Genomic DNA, 16896 nt, shown 5'->3' with positions numbered 1-16896 from the left:
TCGAGAACCGTTCCAGCCCGAGTGAAAACCAAGCATGCAAGGCCCAAGTAGCGCAAGCATGCGCATTGGGGGAACAAAGCCAAGACTGCCGGTCCACGGATGGGCAAAGCTGTATACAAATGCCGTTCTTGTGCAGGCAAGTCAGGAGGAGATTCCCATTTATATGACAATTATCCAGCTGAAGCCTCACACGAAGAGGAGGGGCGGCATGCCGTGTGTTTGCTGGTATGCTGCCACTGCAAGTGACAGACGTCAGCAGTCGACCAACGAGCAGACGGACTGGCTCGAGACGAAGCACAGCGAACAGATATTGAGGCCAGGCGTCCATTTGACCTGACCTCGTCTGGTGTTTTCCGGTCGAGCCTTGTCTGGCCTGAGCAGCATCTCAGCGGCCGGCGGTCGGAAGACTGCGCAGGCGGCCCCACGTAGACGCCAAGCCAGCGCCCTCGCCCAGGCTCATGGACCCCATGAACATTGTCAGACGGGGGATTCGAGTGCTCTGGTTTGGTTTTTCTACGGTGCTCAGTCGTCCAAAAACGAATTTCTCTGCTTGCTCCTCCCAGTGCCTCCACTTCTCGGGACGGGAAATAAAGCGGTAAAAACTCGAGCCGGCCAGGAGTCCCTACCGATGAAGGACGAGGGGAGTAGCTGAGAGGGCGCGCGCTGAAGGGCTGGAAGTTAGGCTTGGTAGTTGCCAACAACGATTGAGTGCGTCTGCGGCCGCTGACCACCCTCCTTTTCAAAATCCAACGGTCATTGCTTCCCTTCAACTCGCCTCGAACCCCCGCAGTCCACGGTGGCTTGAGAACTCGTTGATGTAGTACCGCCGTAGCCATCATTGGAACAAACAGCCGTTGGACTTGAGGCGTAGGAATTGCACGGAGGGTACAGAGAGTTATGAGAAGAGCTACCAAGTAACATCCTAACCAGCCAAGCAAGTGGCTAATGTAACGAGGTAGGGGAGAAGCTGGGATGAGCCGGGGGTGTGGGATGCCAGATGACAGGGTCTGGAGGCGTGTGTGAGAATACCGCGTACAGTAAGGATACCTGCCCTGTGGACCATGCATGACCTGTGCGAGTTGACTGTTGGAGGGTGGTACGGTCCAAAAATGGGGGCCTGTGGTAATATGACGGGCGAGGTAGGGCCGAAGCGAGAGGGCATGGGGGTAGCTGATAAGAGGCGGAAGGCGTACAGGGCCTGCGTGTTGTCCGAGTTCCAAGAGCCTGGCGGCTCGCGTCGCCTCGAAGACAGCTCGTCAGTCGCGTCATAAGCCGACAGACACTCATCATGGGCCGGCTCAGGCAAGTTTTGTAGTAGGCTGGAGACCGAGATCGTCGTATGTGAGAGGGGTGAAAAAGACTCTGGATACAGCGAGTGGAGGAAAACAAGAGACGAGCCGACTGAGAGGCTGGGCCAAGAAACAGACGGCGACGCAGAACGATGCGAGGCGAGGCGAGGCAAGCCTTAGGCCCGGTTGAATGATTTGTCTGCGGGCGAGGATCGGACGCGCAGACACGGAGTACGACGACTGTACATGGAGAACCTCGGATGGCGGCCGAGCTCCCCACAGGACGCCGCAAATGTTTGAGAGGATTTTGAGGGATTGAATGTACTCTGCATGTAGAAAGAGAGACGGACAGAGGATTGAGGGGCGGCCACTAGAATCGAGAGAAGTTGAGTGGTTCATCAGCTCCATGCCCTGGCTGCTCGAGCAGGTAACGGTAACGATGCCGGCAGGCATTTGAAGCGGCAAACTTACCAACACTGGCCTCTGTCGACAGTTACATCCGCAACGGCCCCGGTATTCGAACCCAGTTGCCAACCAGCACCGCACCTCAAACTTGGGACCGATGAGCCCCTCTTGCCGGGAATATCGAAATGGGGTTGCTTGCTTGCGCCAGTGGCTCGCGGGAGAGGTGCATGCTCAAGGGTTTCCCGTGGCAAAATAAAACAATCGTGAGCCGGTAATGCTTATGTATTTGCATTCGGGGATGAAGATGGAAGGTCAAAAGCGAAAGAAGAGAAGCAACGGCTGCAGGCATGTCTGGCTTCTTTTTGGTTAGTATACGCAGCTTAGCTACCTGCGTGCCTGCTTTGCCTGCACCTTGGCTCAGCTAGGTTGAGGCGAAGTACCGTGGTATTCGTAGTTGCCATGGGTGGGAGTAGCTTGGTTGGACAGACCAACACACCGACCAACCGGCAAAGAGCAGACTTGCAGCCAAGACACTGTGCGAATTATGTAGCCCGCTCTGTGGGGATGAACCATGACGGAAGACGCAGGTCGCGAACAAGGCGCGCGATATTGCGAGACCCTCAACGGAGCTAAGGCCGTGAAGCGACGGCCGATTACTGGTAGAAAGCAGACAGGTCCGGAGGGCAGAATGACAAGACCAAGGGGAAAAAAAAAAAAAACATGGGGCCAGCGTTCCCTAAAACAGATGAACCTGGTACCCTTTTCTTGCATACCTAAGGTATAAGTATGGACCTTAGCGGGTGTATTCGTATTGCGTAAGTAGGTTCTGAAGTTACTTATACGGAAGTGAGAACGGACAGAGCCACTTTATTACGCAGTAAGGTATCCGTACTGACTGACTGGAAGGAACAGAGGCATGGAGCCTGGAGGTCAGGTAGGTAGGTGCCTACGTATTGTGTCCGTCCGGACCTTCCCTCCCTCCTCCCTCGCAGCCCGTCTGGTCTGCGTCCTCTCTGCACCTGCCCAGATCCTGGCCGGACCTGTCGCCGCTCCAGGAACCTCATCCATCCATGCCCTCCCTTGCTTACCTACGTATCTACCTTACATAGTACCTTCCCATCCGCCTCAGCAGCTCAGGCTCAGGCTCAGGCTCAGGCTCAAGCTGTTTAGTAGGGGACCTTGTCTTTCCACCATCCCGTCCCCCTCAACCTTCATCCCGGCCTCAATCCACGTCCCAATCCTAATCCCAGTCCCAGTCCCAGTCCCCGTCCGTCCCCCTTCCACACATTCCACCCACTGCATGCCATGCCATGCCATGCAATGCCTTGCCATGTTACTTGCTACATGCTGCCTACGACTTTACCAACAGGCCATCGCCATTGTCCACTAGCAAGTACGAAGCTCGCTGTCGTCTATCTAATCATCGCCGTTAGCCACGCGCCCCACTTCCCCAAATCAACCCTGCCCATTATTAATAAAAGAGCTATCACCCCAATGAGGGAGGAGCCCAGCAGAATGTTCATCGGGTGCGGTGCGGTCCTGCTATTCAATGCAACCACGGCGAACCACCACATCGCTGGAGCGAATTTCGGGTCTTATTTAATTTCACAAAATTTCTTCTTCCTCTCTTCCTGTCATGACTTGACTGTGCTGCATCCAATCTTCGTCTTGGTGATAGAAAGCGTCCCGATAACAGAGAGCACTGTGGAGGACAAAGCTTGGATCGGAAACAAGACCGGAGACCGCATATCATTCATACCTTGCCTTGCCTTACCTTACCCTACCTCACTCGCCAACGCCGACGCACTTTCTCAACTGACGATTGAACACCGGGAACTAGGGGACCTGGAAACCGGGCCTGGTCCGATTCGGTTCCGACCCCCTTGCCCTACCCAGCAAGCGCCGGTATTATTGCTCTGTGGTGTCGTTTTCGACCCCTTCAGCATCCATACCTACACACTTCACCTCACTTCCCTTAACCCTGAGCAAGAACCCCCGGCGAGAGGGAGGCAAATTTTGGACTGGACAGACCCAAAAGGCAAATCATTCATCTGCCCGAGAAAGGGATCTGCGCGCACTGGGAACAAGCAAGCGAGAATTTCGAGCCGCGGGCGTGGTGGGCTTTAGGGACAAGCCATGAACCCGACCATCTGCTGTTCTGTCTATTTTGACCTCGTGCAAAGTCAACAACAGCAGCAGCAACACCAACAGCCACAGCTACAGCAGCAAAGACACCACGACCTTCGACCAGCTCGCAGCCGCAAGCCTCCCCGACTTAGGACGCAAATCCTGTTCGCAGTGCCTGCACACCCAGCAACGGCTGAAGCGAGACCATGAAATCTGTGTCCAAAGCTGCCAGTTGATGCAATCACGCAAAGCGCGGCGACGTGTAATCCAGCCATTTCTTCCGACGCCAGCGAGACTGAGAGTTTCTTGCACTGCCGTAAATTCTAACTGCCAGTCAGCCCTGTCCTGCCTTGACATCGAGCACTTACGTAGTGTCTTCGTCGTCGGCTGGAGGAGGACGCCTTCGAGGCCCGGGAGGAATGGCGGCCGATCCTCACAATCTCCCCGACCCGGCCGTCGATACTGCCATTCGGCAGCTTCTTGATCAGCAAGCAGAGATTCAAGCAAGACTTGCCGCCTTGTTGCCCGCCAAGTATGGCCCAAACGTCAAGCTGGAGCTTGATATGCTCCGCCATAAGCTACGCGTGTTGCAGACATACTCCGATCATCACCGTAAGTTCCATCCCCCAAGCCTTTATGGACCTGAATGGACCGAATATTAAACAAATTTCATTAGAAATTTCGAGCAGTATACGAGTCGTCTCCGAGTTGGAAGAGGCAAGATCTTTGCAGTATCGATGCGAATGCATTGAGACTGCTTGCTTGGAGCAGGGTAGGTGTCTGCTTGAGTGCATCCCCCAAATACCCTTTTCTGTCAAATGCCTAATTTTCTCGCAGGCCACGATCTCTCAGACCCAAGTATGATGGAGGCGCTCAGGCGGTCGCTGTACGATGAGGCACCCGCAGGCTATGCGGCCTGGTTCGATCGCAATCTGGCGAATTATGACCCAATCGTTCGCGGTTGGAGGATGAGGGATAGTTTGTCACCATCGTCGCGAGCTCCGTCTTACAAATGCTGGGATGAGCGCTGCATACATTACATATACGGCTTCTACAACAAAGAGGATCGAGATGCCCACGCGCGAGAACACAGCATTCATGTCCACAGGGACTCAGGCATGTCTGTTGGCAACACCCCGCCCATTCCTTTTCCCGAATACTCGACGACGAGATCTTGGGGACCCGAGGCTAGCAAACAACTACTCCCTTTACAACTGCCAAATCCCTCAAGCGGTGCACAACTAGCATCCCTGACGACTGTGGGTCAGCCGAGAGACCGTCGCGATACCTTACAGTCCTACTCGCTTATCAGCGATCCCTCGGGGCCTGGAAGAGGTTCTGTGGATTCCGAAGTCGACCCTTTACTTCCACCTTTGAAGCGCAGCAGGGTGGGACAATCTCGGTTGCAGTCCATTGGTGAGCTCAGGCTACTCCAGGACTCCGGGCCTTGTTTGCGCTGCATGGTGACGAAACAGCCAGTAAGAACACGAGGCCCTGGAGACGCCGGGTGTAAGTTTACTGACGGTTGACAGTGCGATTCCAGTGAGCCTTGCTACTATTGTACCGATCAACCAACGAGTCCGAGCAGCGAGTTTTGGCGAGTTATTGGCTGTCATCGCGGGCCATTGGAGGCCTTTTCCGACATAATGCTTTCAGGTCAGTTGTTTGCATGCCGAAATCCTGCAGCTGAACTTAACACCCCGTAGCTCCCGTGTCACCCAGGCAAACCCAAACTCCGATAACATCTCCGCTTGCGCAGAGGAGGAGCATGAACGAACACCTCGAAAATAGCTATCGAATACCTCCTGACATACTCCACGCCGTGAAAGCAAATCTGGACTTCGACGACGGCTTTTGGTGGACAGAAGAGCTTGCCAGTCTATCACTGACAAATCCCACCCTTTCCAACTACTCTCGAGAAGCAGTTGAGCGTCCACCGCCGATCTTGAGCGTTCTGACGGCAAGCTGGAATGGAGGTGGAACATCGTACAACTTTCTCCACCTCGTTAAAACCAGCGGCTTGATTGCAGCGACAAGAGAGATGGAAGAGGCAGCGTTCCCGGTTTTGTACCGAGCAAAACTCCTGTTGCGGGAAGTCATTTTCTGGGATCTCCAGCAACCCGAACCATCCATCCGGATAGAAGGCGGGCCGCCTCATCGAGCTTTGTTTGCGGACGAGATCGACCACGACGCACACTATAGCTTGCTTTATAACTGTATGGCACAGTTCCTCCAAGCGTTCGAAGGGGTAACGATGAGGAAAGGCCCTCAAGACGCAAAGACGTGGCTGGCAACTTTCATATCTCTATGTATATTCAGCGTTGTACGAACGATCTTCATTGACATGACGTCCTTTCTGCCTAGGCGTCATGCAGTGCAAACGCCAACTACGTGGAGAGGGAGTACCGGCGCACAAGCAATGCACAGTGTCTACAAGCTTCTAGTTACCATCTTTGTCGGCTCGGGGCCGATGCTTTTGGACGAGCAAGCTTACAGCATGGATGAGCGCGACAGAATGGTGGTGGAGGCCCTGTTGACGATTGTACGCAAAGATCTGTGGGCGCAGCACGGATTTTCGTCTTCCGCGGATTTCTTGATGCGCCTTGGAGACGGCGATACGGAAGGCACGGCTGTCTTTAATGGATTTCTCAGGCAAAGGATTCCTGCAAGAGCCAGTTCTCTTGTACTGCCGCCAATGGTCAAGCCCGGAGACGAACCAAGGCGACCGATGCACGATCCCCGAGCGCTAGGCGACCCGTGGATCCCGAACCCGGCCCCACTCCCGGAAAGAGACTTATTTGCCGGAGGAGGGCTGGATTACATGACATCTCCACAGGCAATGGACCCTTTGGGCCGTCGACATACAGTTGGGGAGAGCCCAACGTTTCCTCGTGGACCCATGAGGCCCTTGGAGTCACCAGTCGCAGGCGGAAGAGGACGTCCAACATATCAACGACCGCCACTGCGTCGAGTCTATTGCATCAAATGTAACGAATACCCGGAGGGATTTCGTGGTGAGCATGAGCTACGAAGACACACCGACGCGAAGCATGCTGCCCTGGTAAAGCGCTGGGTGTGTACCGAGCCAGACAGTTACAGCGCGGTTTTACCTCAGCCAGTGGTTCCTTTGTCGAAGTGTAAGGCTTGCGTCACGCAAAAGCGTTACGGGGCTTATTATAACGCGGCAGCGCATCTTCGCAGAGCTCATTTCAATCCGCACAGAGGTGGAAAGGCCAGCGGTGACTGGCCGCCTATGACCATTTTGAAGGACTGGATGCGAGAAGTGCGGCAATCCGTCGACATCCAAGACAACGACGAGTCCAGTGGAGGTGAAGAGGGGGACTACAAACCGCCGCCGGAATACTTTACACAGGCGCCGCCCCCGCCCCCGCCAATCCGCTCCCCGAACTTTGGCCCTGCTATGATAGCAGCAGCTCCGCCGTCTATCCCGATGCTGATCGCACCGGCAGAGCCCATGGTACCCTCGCAACTGAGTAGTCCTTCAACAAAGACTCTCGACAATCGAACGCGATGTCCTCATCCTGATTGTGGAAGAGTGTTCAAGGATCTAGCAGCACATATGCTTACTCATCAGGAGGAGCGACCGGAGAAATGTCCGATAGAGACTTGCGAATATCATATCAAGGGCTTCGCCCGGAAGTATGACAAGAATCGGCATGCCCTAACACACTATAAGGGCACCATGATATGCCCCTTTTGTCCCGGAGTGGGTACTGCGTACGAAAAAGCGTTCAACCGAGCCGACGTGTTCAAACGACACTTGACATCCGTCCATAACGTGGAACAGACACCACCCAACAGTCGGAAACTAATCATTAGTGGATCCGGCAATGTTCGCGGCGATGGCGCTCAATGTTCCATCTGCCAAGGCTTCTTCGGCACAGCCCAGGAATTTTATGAGCATTTGGATGATTGCGTTCTTAACGTTATTGTACCCTCGTCGGCCAAGACACCCCGAGACTCGTCGCTGCTTCCCTCAACATCGTCTGGCATGGAGGACAGAGAGAGGATGGGCGATAGCGATACCATAAACGTAAAACCGATGTCGCCTCCTGGCGAGAAGATGGATATCAACCCATAGCGCCGGTTGGGATTTGGGTAGATCAGTTGATTTTATTCATGTGTCGTGTAAAGGCTGGGATCGTCGTTTCCCAAATACCCCTAGTTTTTGCAGTACTTCTGGATTTAGCGTAACATCTAATGATACGATACCAAAGGGCCAAAACGGCCTGAAGAATTGAAAAACCATTTACTGTTCTCAAGAGGTCTGTCGATGAGTGCGTGATTCGCAGCGCACACAAAAACCTTCGGAGCCATTGGTATTCGGTTATGGCCGTCCTGTTCAAAATTGCACATAAATCATACAGAAAGCGCGTGCAAGTCGGTGTCATTGAATATCATTCATTTGCATGCGCTGGCTTTGCGCCGACCCCATCTTTACTGAGAAAGCAGCCGGTTCCCGGCACATGATTTCATGCATTACACCTATATCATCCGTATGTACGCACATCTCCAAACTAACGTTAATCCGTCTCTTCGTGTCTCGTTGATTCCACTTCGGTCCTCCCCGCCCCCTTTGCACATAAGAAATAAGGAAAAGAGTGGGTAAAGAACAAACATGTTCTTTGCGTAGATTCGACAGCGGTGACCCCGAGCCCCAAACAATTATGCTGCAATGCCGACAGAAATGAGCCCCGTGCCGGATTTGGGCTTCCTCGCGTACCCGCTCAACATCCTCCACCCGGCACCGCAGCTTCTGCCCTCTTCGACAATGGCTGCGACGCCCTCAACACTCTTGCCGGCCTCTCTCATGGCTGCGCCCTCCGTCACCATATCGGCAAGTCGCAGCTCACCGCTGACCTTTTCCATCTCGCAGCGTAGCAGCCAGCGCTCCCAGCTCCAACCGCCAACAATGCCCGTCACGTTGGCAATTCCGTCAGTGCTGCCTGTAACCATGGCTTCCATCGTCACCGTCCGCACCTCCTGGCCCGCCGGGCTAACCCGGGCGGGCAGCGAAGGAAGGGGCTTTCCCTGCTGCTGTGAAGGGCGACGCGCGCCTACGGGCAGGCACATCCACGCCCGGCGGACCTCGTCGAAGCCTGCGCGTGAGAGCCGCCCGAGAAACATTCTGGTAGGGTTGGGATCGTAGCCCAACGTTTTGAGGTCGAAGCCAAACTCGACGCTCTTAGCCAAGCCTAGAGGGCCGGCATTCATAATGTCCGAGTCGAGGACAGAAAACTCAAGATAGCCACCTGGCTTGAGGACACGCAGGCACTCCTTCAGGCACGTCTCCCATTCGTCTTCACCATTCTCGCCAACGAACTTGAGGATGCTGTGCAACTCACGCGCCGAGATGAGGTCGAATTGGTCGTCTTTGAAGGGGAGGCGAGTAAGCCTCTCGACGGCCACTTGGCGGTGATTGGGGGGGCCTCGGACGTTGGAGTTGGACAGCTGGCGGATTGTCTTGGTTGTGACAGTGTAAATTTTGGTGTTGGGATATTGCAGCGCGCAGTGCCATGCCCAGTCACACGTAGACTGTCCCCCAAGATCGAGAACTCGAGCTCTGTCGCGGGCAACACCATCACGACCAGGCGCCATACGCGAGACGCGAGCGAGACGCTTAGCAACAGGAGCTGAGATCAGCTTCCCACCGTTCAACATTCTGATGGCGGCAACATGCCATGCAGAGATGGCCATCTGGGACATGGCTTCGTGTTCCTTTTCACGCTTGATCTTTTCGGGGTCATCAATGAGAACGTCATCGCCACGGGCGACGTTGGCACTGAGACGTTTCTTGGCTGACTGGGGGACGACACTGAGTTGGTACTTTCCCAGAAGTTGATTGCGGTGAAACTCCCGGAGGCAGACACGCTGAGCCTGCAGTGCTTCAAAGCGTGGAAGTTGGTGGACGAAGACGTCTTGTCTGCTGGAGCGGATGACGTAGTCCTGGAAAGCACGGTAGTACGCGGACTCCTGCCTCAGAAGCTTGGATGGCAGACGGCAGGGGATGTTGGTCTTGGCCACAAACTCGGAAAAGCGAACAGTTTTCTTCATAGGAACAGTGACGGTTTCTGGTTCTGGCAGGTTCTCGGCGTCTTCGTCCACAACCTCAGGTATGGTATCAAGGTTTTTGTTGTTGTCTTCCCCATCGCTTTCGGCTTCGACTGGCTTTAGGTATGCGCGCTGAGCCATGAGCCACATCTCAGTCCGGTCGAGATTGGAGAGAGCAACCTCTTGCTGCTTGCGGGCGTACTCCGGGTCATAGACGGTGACAATCTCAGTTGGCGCATCATCAAGCTCCGGCGAAGCTGGCTCGGCCAATGTGTTCGACGTAGTTGAGAAGATCGTCGGGACGATTGGCTTAGCGGTGGGCATGTCGTCTTCGTCAGGGACCTCGTTCCTGACCTCCACAACCTGCTCAACGATCAGATTGGGTGAGGGCAGAGAGTTGCGGTAGAACTGCTCGACAGACTCATCGCTCTCATTGGCGATAAGCCTGGGCTGTGCAATCGGCAGAGGGGGGATGGAGGCGTTCATGTTCCATGGGCAGCGGTAGAACTGCTCTGCCGTGGTGGATGTGGGAGGCATCATCTCCTCGGGCGATCTGGAAGGCATGTGCCAAGTAGTTCTGGTTCGTGGAGAAAGACCGGAAAAAAAGCCCCCTGGAGAGGGAATGTCGAGCTTGGTGAGATCGGCGAGAGACCGGCGATGGGTGCTGGGTGAGAGCGCAGCCACGCGTTGTGGCCGCGGGCGAAGATTCGTAACGATTCTCAGAGGCTGTTGGCGCATTTCGGATACTGGTTCTTGTGGGAGTTCAATCACTTGTTCGGTGTGCTCACCCTCGTGCTCATGCAAGCTATCGTTATCCCCAGAAAGGGCATGTAGAGTCGCCAGGGCTCCAGGTTGAAGTCGAACGCCAGACCAATCTTCCTCATTCTTGTCTCCACCTTCACTGCCGATGATAGGAGTCGGAGGCGCCGACATGTGTGCTAGTTGTTCAGAGCTCAGACTTCCATCTAGTGACGGCGGTGCAGAGATGGTGGGGACCTCTTGCGACTGCTGAGCCTGCATGAAAGACATCACGGCAGGAGACATCTCGACTCGGGTCGGCGGCGTGGGCGGCACTGGGGATGCGAGAGCTTTCTTGAGGCCCGCAGACCAATCTTCGCTGGATGCATTTCGACCGGCAGGAATGACGAGAGGAGGTAAAGCCCTGCGAACCCCGCTTGCGGACTGCTTCGGGACCTCGTTGCGGATCGAATTGCGTCTCCTAATTGACGACTTACGCGAGGGCATTCTTCGAAGCGCGGGTTGCACATCTTCATCACTGACATCATATAGATCGTCGAACTCTGTGACGTCCGTCATGACGCTTGCTCGGTTGTTCCAGGGGTTCGAGTTTGTAGATGGAGAGCTTCCCTCGTCGTTTGAGGTCGTTGACGGCGAGGACGGCAAGATGGGTGCAGAGAGAAAGTGGAAGCCCCGTGGAGTGGGAAAGTGATCACTCAGCGGTGACAGCCAGGCTTCAATATTGAGCTTTGAGGCCGGATCTCGAAGTCCCCTGTTGTCGGTGGCATACTGACGCACCTCAGTCTCCTCGGTCTCCTCCTCCATTATAGTATTAAGCGACCTCCCTGCCATTCGAGCCTGCGAAGGTGAAGGAGGTCTATATGTTGATGGTTGTAACTGATCGCTTTCAGCCATCTTCCCTTATGCAGTCAGATATCCTGATATAGACTTGCGGGTCGATGTACTGTAACGGTATAAATATAGGCAAAATGCGACGTTCGGTAATACCAGACAATCGGTTGACGACCTGCGCCGCTTTGGAAATGAAGAGAGAAAAACGAAAATAACGACAGGCCGCTTCAGTCAATGAAGCTCTCAAGTTTGTGACAACAATGGGGCGGTGGTGAAAGTAATGAGAGAAGGGGAGGAAAGGATAGGAGGCCCGACGGTTGGCCATCGCCGAGTGATATAGTCTCGTGAGAGACCTTGTTCTTCACTGCTGGAGGCGGCTAATTAAGATGGTGTCCGCACGAGTGGGCTGCGAAGCACGCTGCCTTGGCTTCCACGCACACGCCCATGATGGGGCAGTGGCATGGCCAAATGCGACCACGACGGAGGGACAGCGCAGCATTTTCGAAGCAATGCGTTTACTGCGTAGCATCACATGCAGCACGCCTGCTAGAAGAGGCTGCAGTGACCCGAAATGGACGTGTTGCCGGCGCATGAGAGGGCGAGAAGGCGGTGATGGGAAGACGAGAGAGCCCATCTCCATCCGAAAGGGCTACTGCATCGGGCCACGAGCAATGTTTCGACCCAATCAGTAAGCTCGAAGACGTGTCTAATTTTGGATCACAGAGGCCGACCATGGTATGGGTGAGCAGCGACTGGCTGGCGCGCGCGAATTCAAGAGGCGGGAGGTGGGAGCCATCCTTACTGGAGATGCACGACTGTCGAGTCACCGGCCAATGACGATGCTGGATATCAACCCGGCGCTTAGATGCGACGGGGATTGGAGGCAGGCCACTCGGCCAACCGCGAGCCATGAATTGAAGGGCCTCTAAGCTGGCCTTGCGGAGAACAAACTATTGACTGGCGCATGGATTTCGTTGAGACTGGTTATGCAAGAATTTGATGAACTTTCGGTCCTGACTTCTGTATTCGATTTTCGCGTCGGCAGCAGCATACACGTCTTTTTGATGTTAATGTTGCGTGATACATTCGCCATAGCGTGCTCAGCTACGACGTTGGCCTGGTGGTATGAGGAATTAAAAGACGGCGGCCTGAGATCGAGCGTCCGGCTCGACGCAACCGAGGGCATCAGACAAGCGTAGAGGTTTACTTTGGCGGTTGCGATGGTTTCTCCACTCGGCGTGGTCTGTGGCTGGAGTTCAAGCCACGTCACTTAGGTAACCAACGTAAGGTGGTCTGCTGTGGCAGTTCATGCATGCCCCGCCATCGATCAACCCCGCAGTCGGCCGTCCTTGGAAGAGACTTGAGAGGCACGCGTCTACTTCCGTCCTCGACCCCGTGCTTCACTTCGCGAGCACTTTCTTTCTCTACATCTCCGTTTCCTGCTCTGCTTCGGCCCTTTCTTGCGTTATGGCCGACAATGACAAGTCAGAGACCTCAGGCGAGCCTCAAGGTCGCCACGTAATCTACTGCGGCGGTAAGTAACAGGCGCATTGTAATGTCACTCGAGGCGCGAATTCTGACCTGCTTTACCCCACGTCTAGTTTGCACTCTCCCCCCAGAGGTACGCTTCAGAACGATGGCAACCCTTAGGGCGTCCGACATACTCATCCCAATTGACTAATATAGTACTGCGAATATGGAGGCACCGTGAAGAAGTGCCAGGAGTGGCTCCAAAAGAACCAACCCGAGCTGTATCAGAGAATCTGGTCTGCAGGTACAAATACCACACCACCAGTCTAGCGACATAGTACGATACTTACGACGAATTATTACAGAGGCCCTCGAGGCAGCAACAGCATCCCTATCTGTAGACGCCCAGAAGCGAGCTGCTAAAGATGCCCAAAAGAAAACTGCCAAGGCCGAGGCCGCCGAGGCGAAGCAAGCCGATAAGCTCGCCAAGAGTACGGTCACGATCAAGAGAATTGAACGCAACAAGAGAAAGTTCGTCACGTCCGTGTCTGGCTTGGAACATTTTGGACTAGAGAACAAAAAGGTCGCCAAGGAGTTTGGGAAGAAGTTTGCTACCGGCTCTTCCGTAACCAAAACCCCGAGCGGTAGCGAGGAGATTGTCGTGCAGGGCGACGTCAGCGACGAGATTGAGGAGTTTTTGCTGGAGAAGTACAAGGAGATACCCGAGGACAACATTGAACTGGTGGAGGATAAGAAGAAGAAGTCGAGCTCGTAATGGGTCGTACCATCGGAGGGCGTACAATGTCAATTGACTATTCCTGAGTGTCATTTCTCACAGTCGTTATTCCCACGCAACCCCCTCAAGCTCAACGCCCTTTGTTCCTGCCAGGTACGCCATGAAGACATCTTCAACGCCAGAGTAAAACAATAAAGGTACCCGACGAACCATCATCTAGGGGGTGGACATCTATGCTCTCTTCCGCAACACCCTGGTTGACCCTGCTGTGGACGCTGGTGCTGACTTTGGAGCTGCTGGTTTTCTGGTCGTCGCGGCGCCAACACCCTTCCTGATTGCACCCATGACCGTCCGTTTCGTAGTGGTGGGCGCCGCAGCCGCCGTCTTTTTGACAACAGTTCCCGTGCTACCCTCGCTGGAGTCGCTCACTCGCTTGCCTGTCCGCGTCGCCGGTCGAGATGGTGCTTTGGCCGCTGTTGTCGTGTTGGCCCGCTTGGTTCGTGTAGTCGCAGGAGCTGACGCGTTTACAGGGGCCGATGCGTTCGAGCTGTTCGTAGAGGATGCCAACGCCCGCTGGGCGGCTGGGCGGCTGGTCTTTTTTGCCTTTTCTACCATGTTAGACAGTGCTGAACGAGCACTATTGTGCTGCTTGACTGGAGATGACGGTGGTCGGCCAACATGAGATTTCGATGGAGACGATAGAGGTCGGTCACGGATCAGGGATCGAGTATTGAACGATGTTGGCGACAGAATCTGAGATGAGCTCAAAGCAGTCGCGGAAGGGCCTGCCCGGTGCTTCTTTTTGGGGTTTACGATCCGCTCATTCTCCTTATCTCCGCCTGTCATGGCATCGCTGTTTGCATGGTTTAGCGTACATCAATCAGCACAGCCGAAGAATGAAAAACCAACCTCAATCGCTTTGTGGATCGCGCTGGAAGGGCGAGCTTCTGGGGACTTGACCGTGGAGGGAAGTCCTTCTCTGGCACTGGAGGTGGGCGCGAAGATGCTTCAAGACGCTTTTGCTGTTCGGCGGCTCTAGCTACCAAGTCGGCCATGGTCATCTTCAGCATAGATCGGGGTACGCGATTGACACGCATCTGAATGCGTGATCGCAGAGTCTGGGCCTGCTGGTTGTACTGTGCGCGTAGTCTTCTGGCGCGATCCGTGACTGTTTATGCCGTTAAACACGCGCTCATTGACTTGTCATTGGAGTCTTGAACATACTTTCCAGTTGCAAGTTGTCAATAATCGCCTGCTTCTGTTCCAGCGTGATTCCAAGCCTCTGCCTCTTGCTTGGACTGCTGCTCAACATAGGGGGGGTGCCCGTTTTGGTAGGTATCGTCTGTTTTTGCATTGTAGTAGACTGATCAATATCGTCTGAGGATCTCTTCTTTGATCGTGCGGGAGGCATATTGGTAGTATGTGCGCGAGAAGGTTTTGCGCGATGGTAGTAGGCGATGAGATAACAGCCCGGTCGCGACGAAAGCGTGGGAGATGCTGAGCTAAAGATGACGGGGGCGGAAGCCGTGTTGTGAGTGGCTAGCGCTCCGGGAAGTAAACAAACTCAACAGGTAGCGTCTTACATAATCGTACCCGGACGGGACTCCCTTAGTGGTGCCGGGATATTCTGGCCTGTTGTGGTGGTTGTCACCCTGTGTAGATCCCTCCTTCGATGCTTGCCGACAGCGACGACCAACTTCGACAAGTGTTTAGGTGATGTATGAAGGACTCATTTGTCTATAGCATAAACGAAGGCTTACACTACGTATTTGGGATTTCAATTTGCGAGTGTTGGCGAGGCTTTGAGGGGGTATCAGCGGTATTGATGGGAAAGCCCCTGTAGAAGAGGACTTTCGCACATGAGGGTGAACGGGGTTTTGACAGCACTGACGACCAATCTGGGTGCTTGGTGTCTAGGTCGGTAGTGTTGCTATGTTTCGAGCCAGGTACTTGTAAGAAAGGCAAGCCAGCTGCACCTTCCAGGTACCCAGTACATGGACGCAACCAGTATCGCCAGGCTGAACTGCCTTACGCAGGAGCTCTCCCACCCGCCCACCTTACACCAAGCTCGCCCTCAGCCATCCAAAGCTGCACCATTCACCAACACATTCACCACAACACTTTTTCACAAGTTTTCCCACCGTCTCGAATCTGTCGGTCGCCACGACTTGATCCTTCAAATCCCTCCGTACACCATCTTCATTTGATAGCCGGCTATTCGCACCACCGTCAAGATGGTCCTGGAAGCGGTGATGGTCGTCGTTGACAACAGCGAAAGCAGTCGCAACGGGGACTACCAGCCCACAAGATTCGATTCCCAAGCCGACGCCGTCAATGTAATTTTTCAGACAATCACCAACGGCAACCCCGAATCCTCTGTCGGCCTCATGAGCATGGGGGGCAAGGGACCCGAGGTGTTGGTCACTCTCACGACAGACCAGGGCAAGATCCTCGACGGCTTGCACCGCACCAAGACCAAGATCAAGGGCTCATCACACCTCGCAACGGGCATCCAAGTCGCTGGTGTAAGTGCATCTGAATGATTCACCTTCTCAATGCTCTGACCCGGCCTTTCCCCGCTAACCTCCGTGCCTCTTGCAGCTCGCCCTCAAGCACCGTCAGAACAAGTCCCAACGGCAACGGATAATCGTCTTCGTTTGCTCGCCTATCGAGGAGGAAGAGAAGAAGCTGGTGCAGTTGGCGAAGAAGATGAAGAAGGGCAACATCTCGGTCGATTTCGTGCTCTTCGGTGACCTCGACGATGACGACACCCAGAAGAAGCTGCAAGCATTCAACGAAAGTGTCAAGGGTGGCGAAGGTTCCCACCTTGTCGTCATCCCCCCAAGCAGCAAGTTGCTCAGCGACCAGCTCATCTCTAGCCCTATCCTGCTGGGTGACGCCGCAGGTGGTAGTGGTAGCGGTGGTATGGAGAGCGGCGGAGGCGGAAACTTTGGAGAGTTCGACTTCGATCCGGCTATGGACCCGGAACTTGCCCTCGCCCTGCGTATGAGTATGGAGGACGAGAAGGCAAGACAGGAGAAGAAGGCGCGCGAGGAGGCCGATGCGGCGGGCAAGGGATCACTGGATGATATCAAGGAGGAAGGCGAGAATGCCCCCCTGCTCAACAAGGACGGAGGCGAGTCGAGCAAGAAGAACGACAAGAAAGACGATGACAGGATGGATACCTCGTAATCGGAACTGAAGCCT

The 16896-nt window shown here is 54.6% G+C and overlaps 3 protein-coding genes across 3 annotated transcripts; 2 read left to right on the top strand and 1 right to left on the bottom strand.

Annotated features, from left to right (window-relative positions):
* Window positions 1-8507: 8507 nt before the first annotated feature.
* On the bottom strand, window positions 8508-11456 carry COL26b_006910 (uncharacterized protein; the record flags this gene model as incomplete). The annotated part of the gene is made up of 2 exons (XM_053179721.1): window positions 8508-10639; window positions 10682-11456. The coding sequence occupies 2 exons, from the start codon at window positions 11454-11456 to the stop codon at window positions 8508-8510; spliced, it is 2907 nt and encodes a 968-aa protein (XP_053036367.1).
* Window positions 11457-12950: 1494 nt separating this feature from the next.
* On the top strand, window positions 12951-13728 carry TMA22 (Translation machinery-associated protein 22; the record flags this gene model as incomplete). Its single annotated transcript, XM_053179720.1, has 4 exons — window positions 12951-13017; window positions 13085-13104; window positions 13170-13257; window positions 13319-13728. 4 exons carry the CDS (start codon window positions 12951-12953, stop codon window positions 13726-13728), a joined length of 585 nt encoding a protein of 194 aa, XP_053036366.1.
* Window positions 13729-15923: 2195 nt separating this feature from the next.
* COL26b_006908 (uncharacterized protein) lies at window positions 15924-16881 on the top strand (the record flags this gene model as incomplete). The annotated part of the gene is made up of 2 exons (XM_053179719.1): window positions 15924-16214; window positions 16291-16881. The coding sequence occupies 2 exons, from the start codon at window positions 15924-15926 to the stop codon at window positions 16879-16881; spliced, it is 882 nt and encodes a 293-aa protein (XP_053036365.1).
* Window positions 16882-16896: the final 15 nt, after the last annotated feature.

This window comes from Colletotrichum chrysophilum (assembly GCF_026319265.1).
Source record: "Colletotrichum chrysophilum strain AFK26 chromosome Unknown scaffold_53, whole genome shotgun sequence".
NCBI lineage: Eukaryota > Fungi > Ascomycota > Sordariomycetes > Glomerellales > Glomerellaceae > Colletotrichum > Colletotrichum chrysophilum.
Note: the sequence above shows the minus strand (reverse complement) of the source record. Positions and strands in the feature narration are given on the sequence as shown.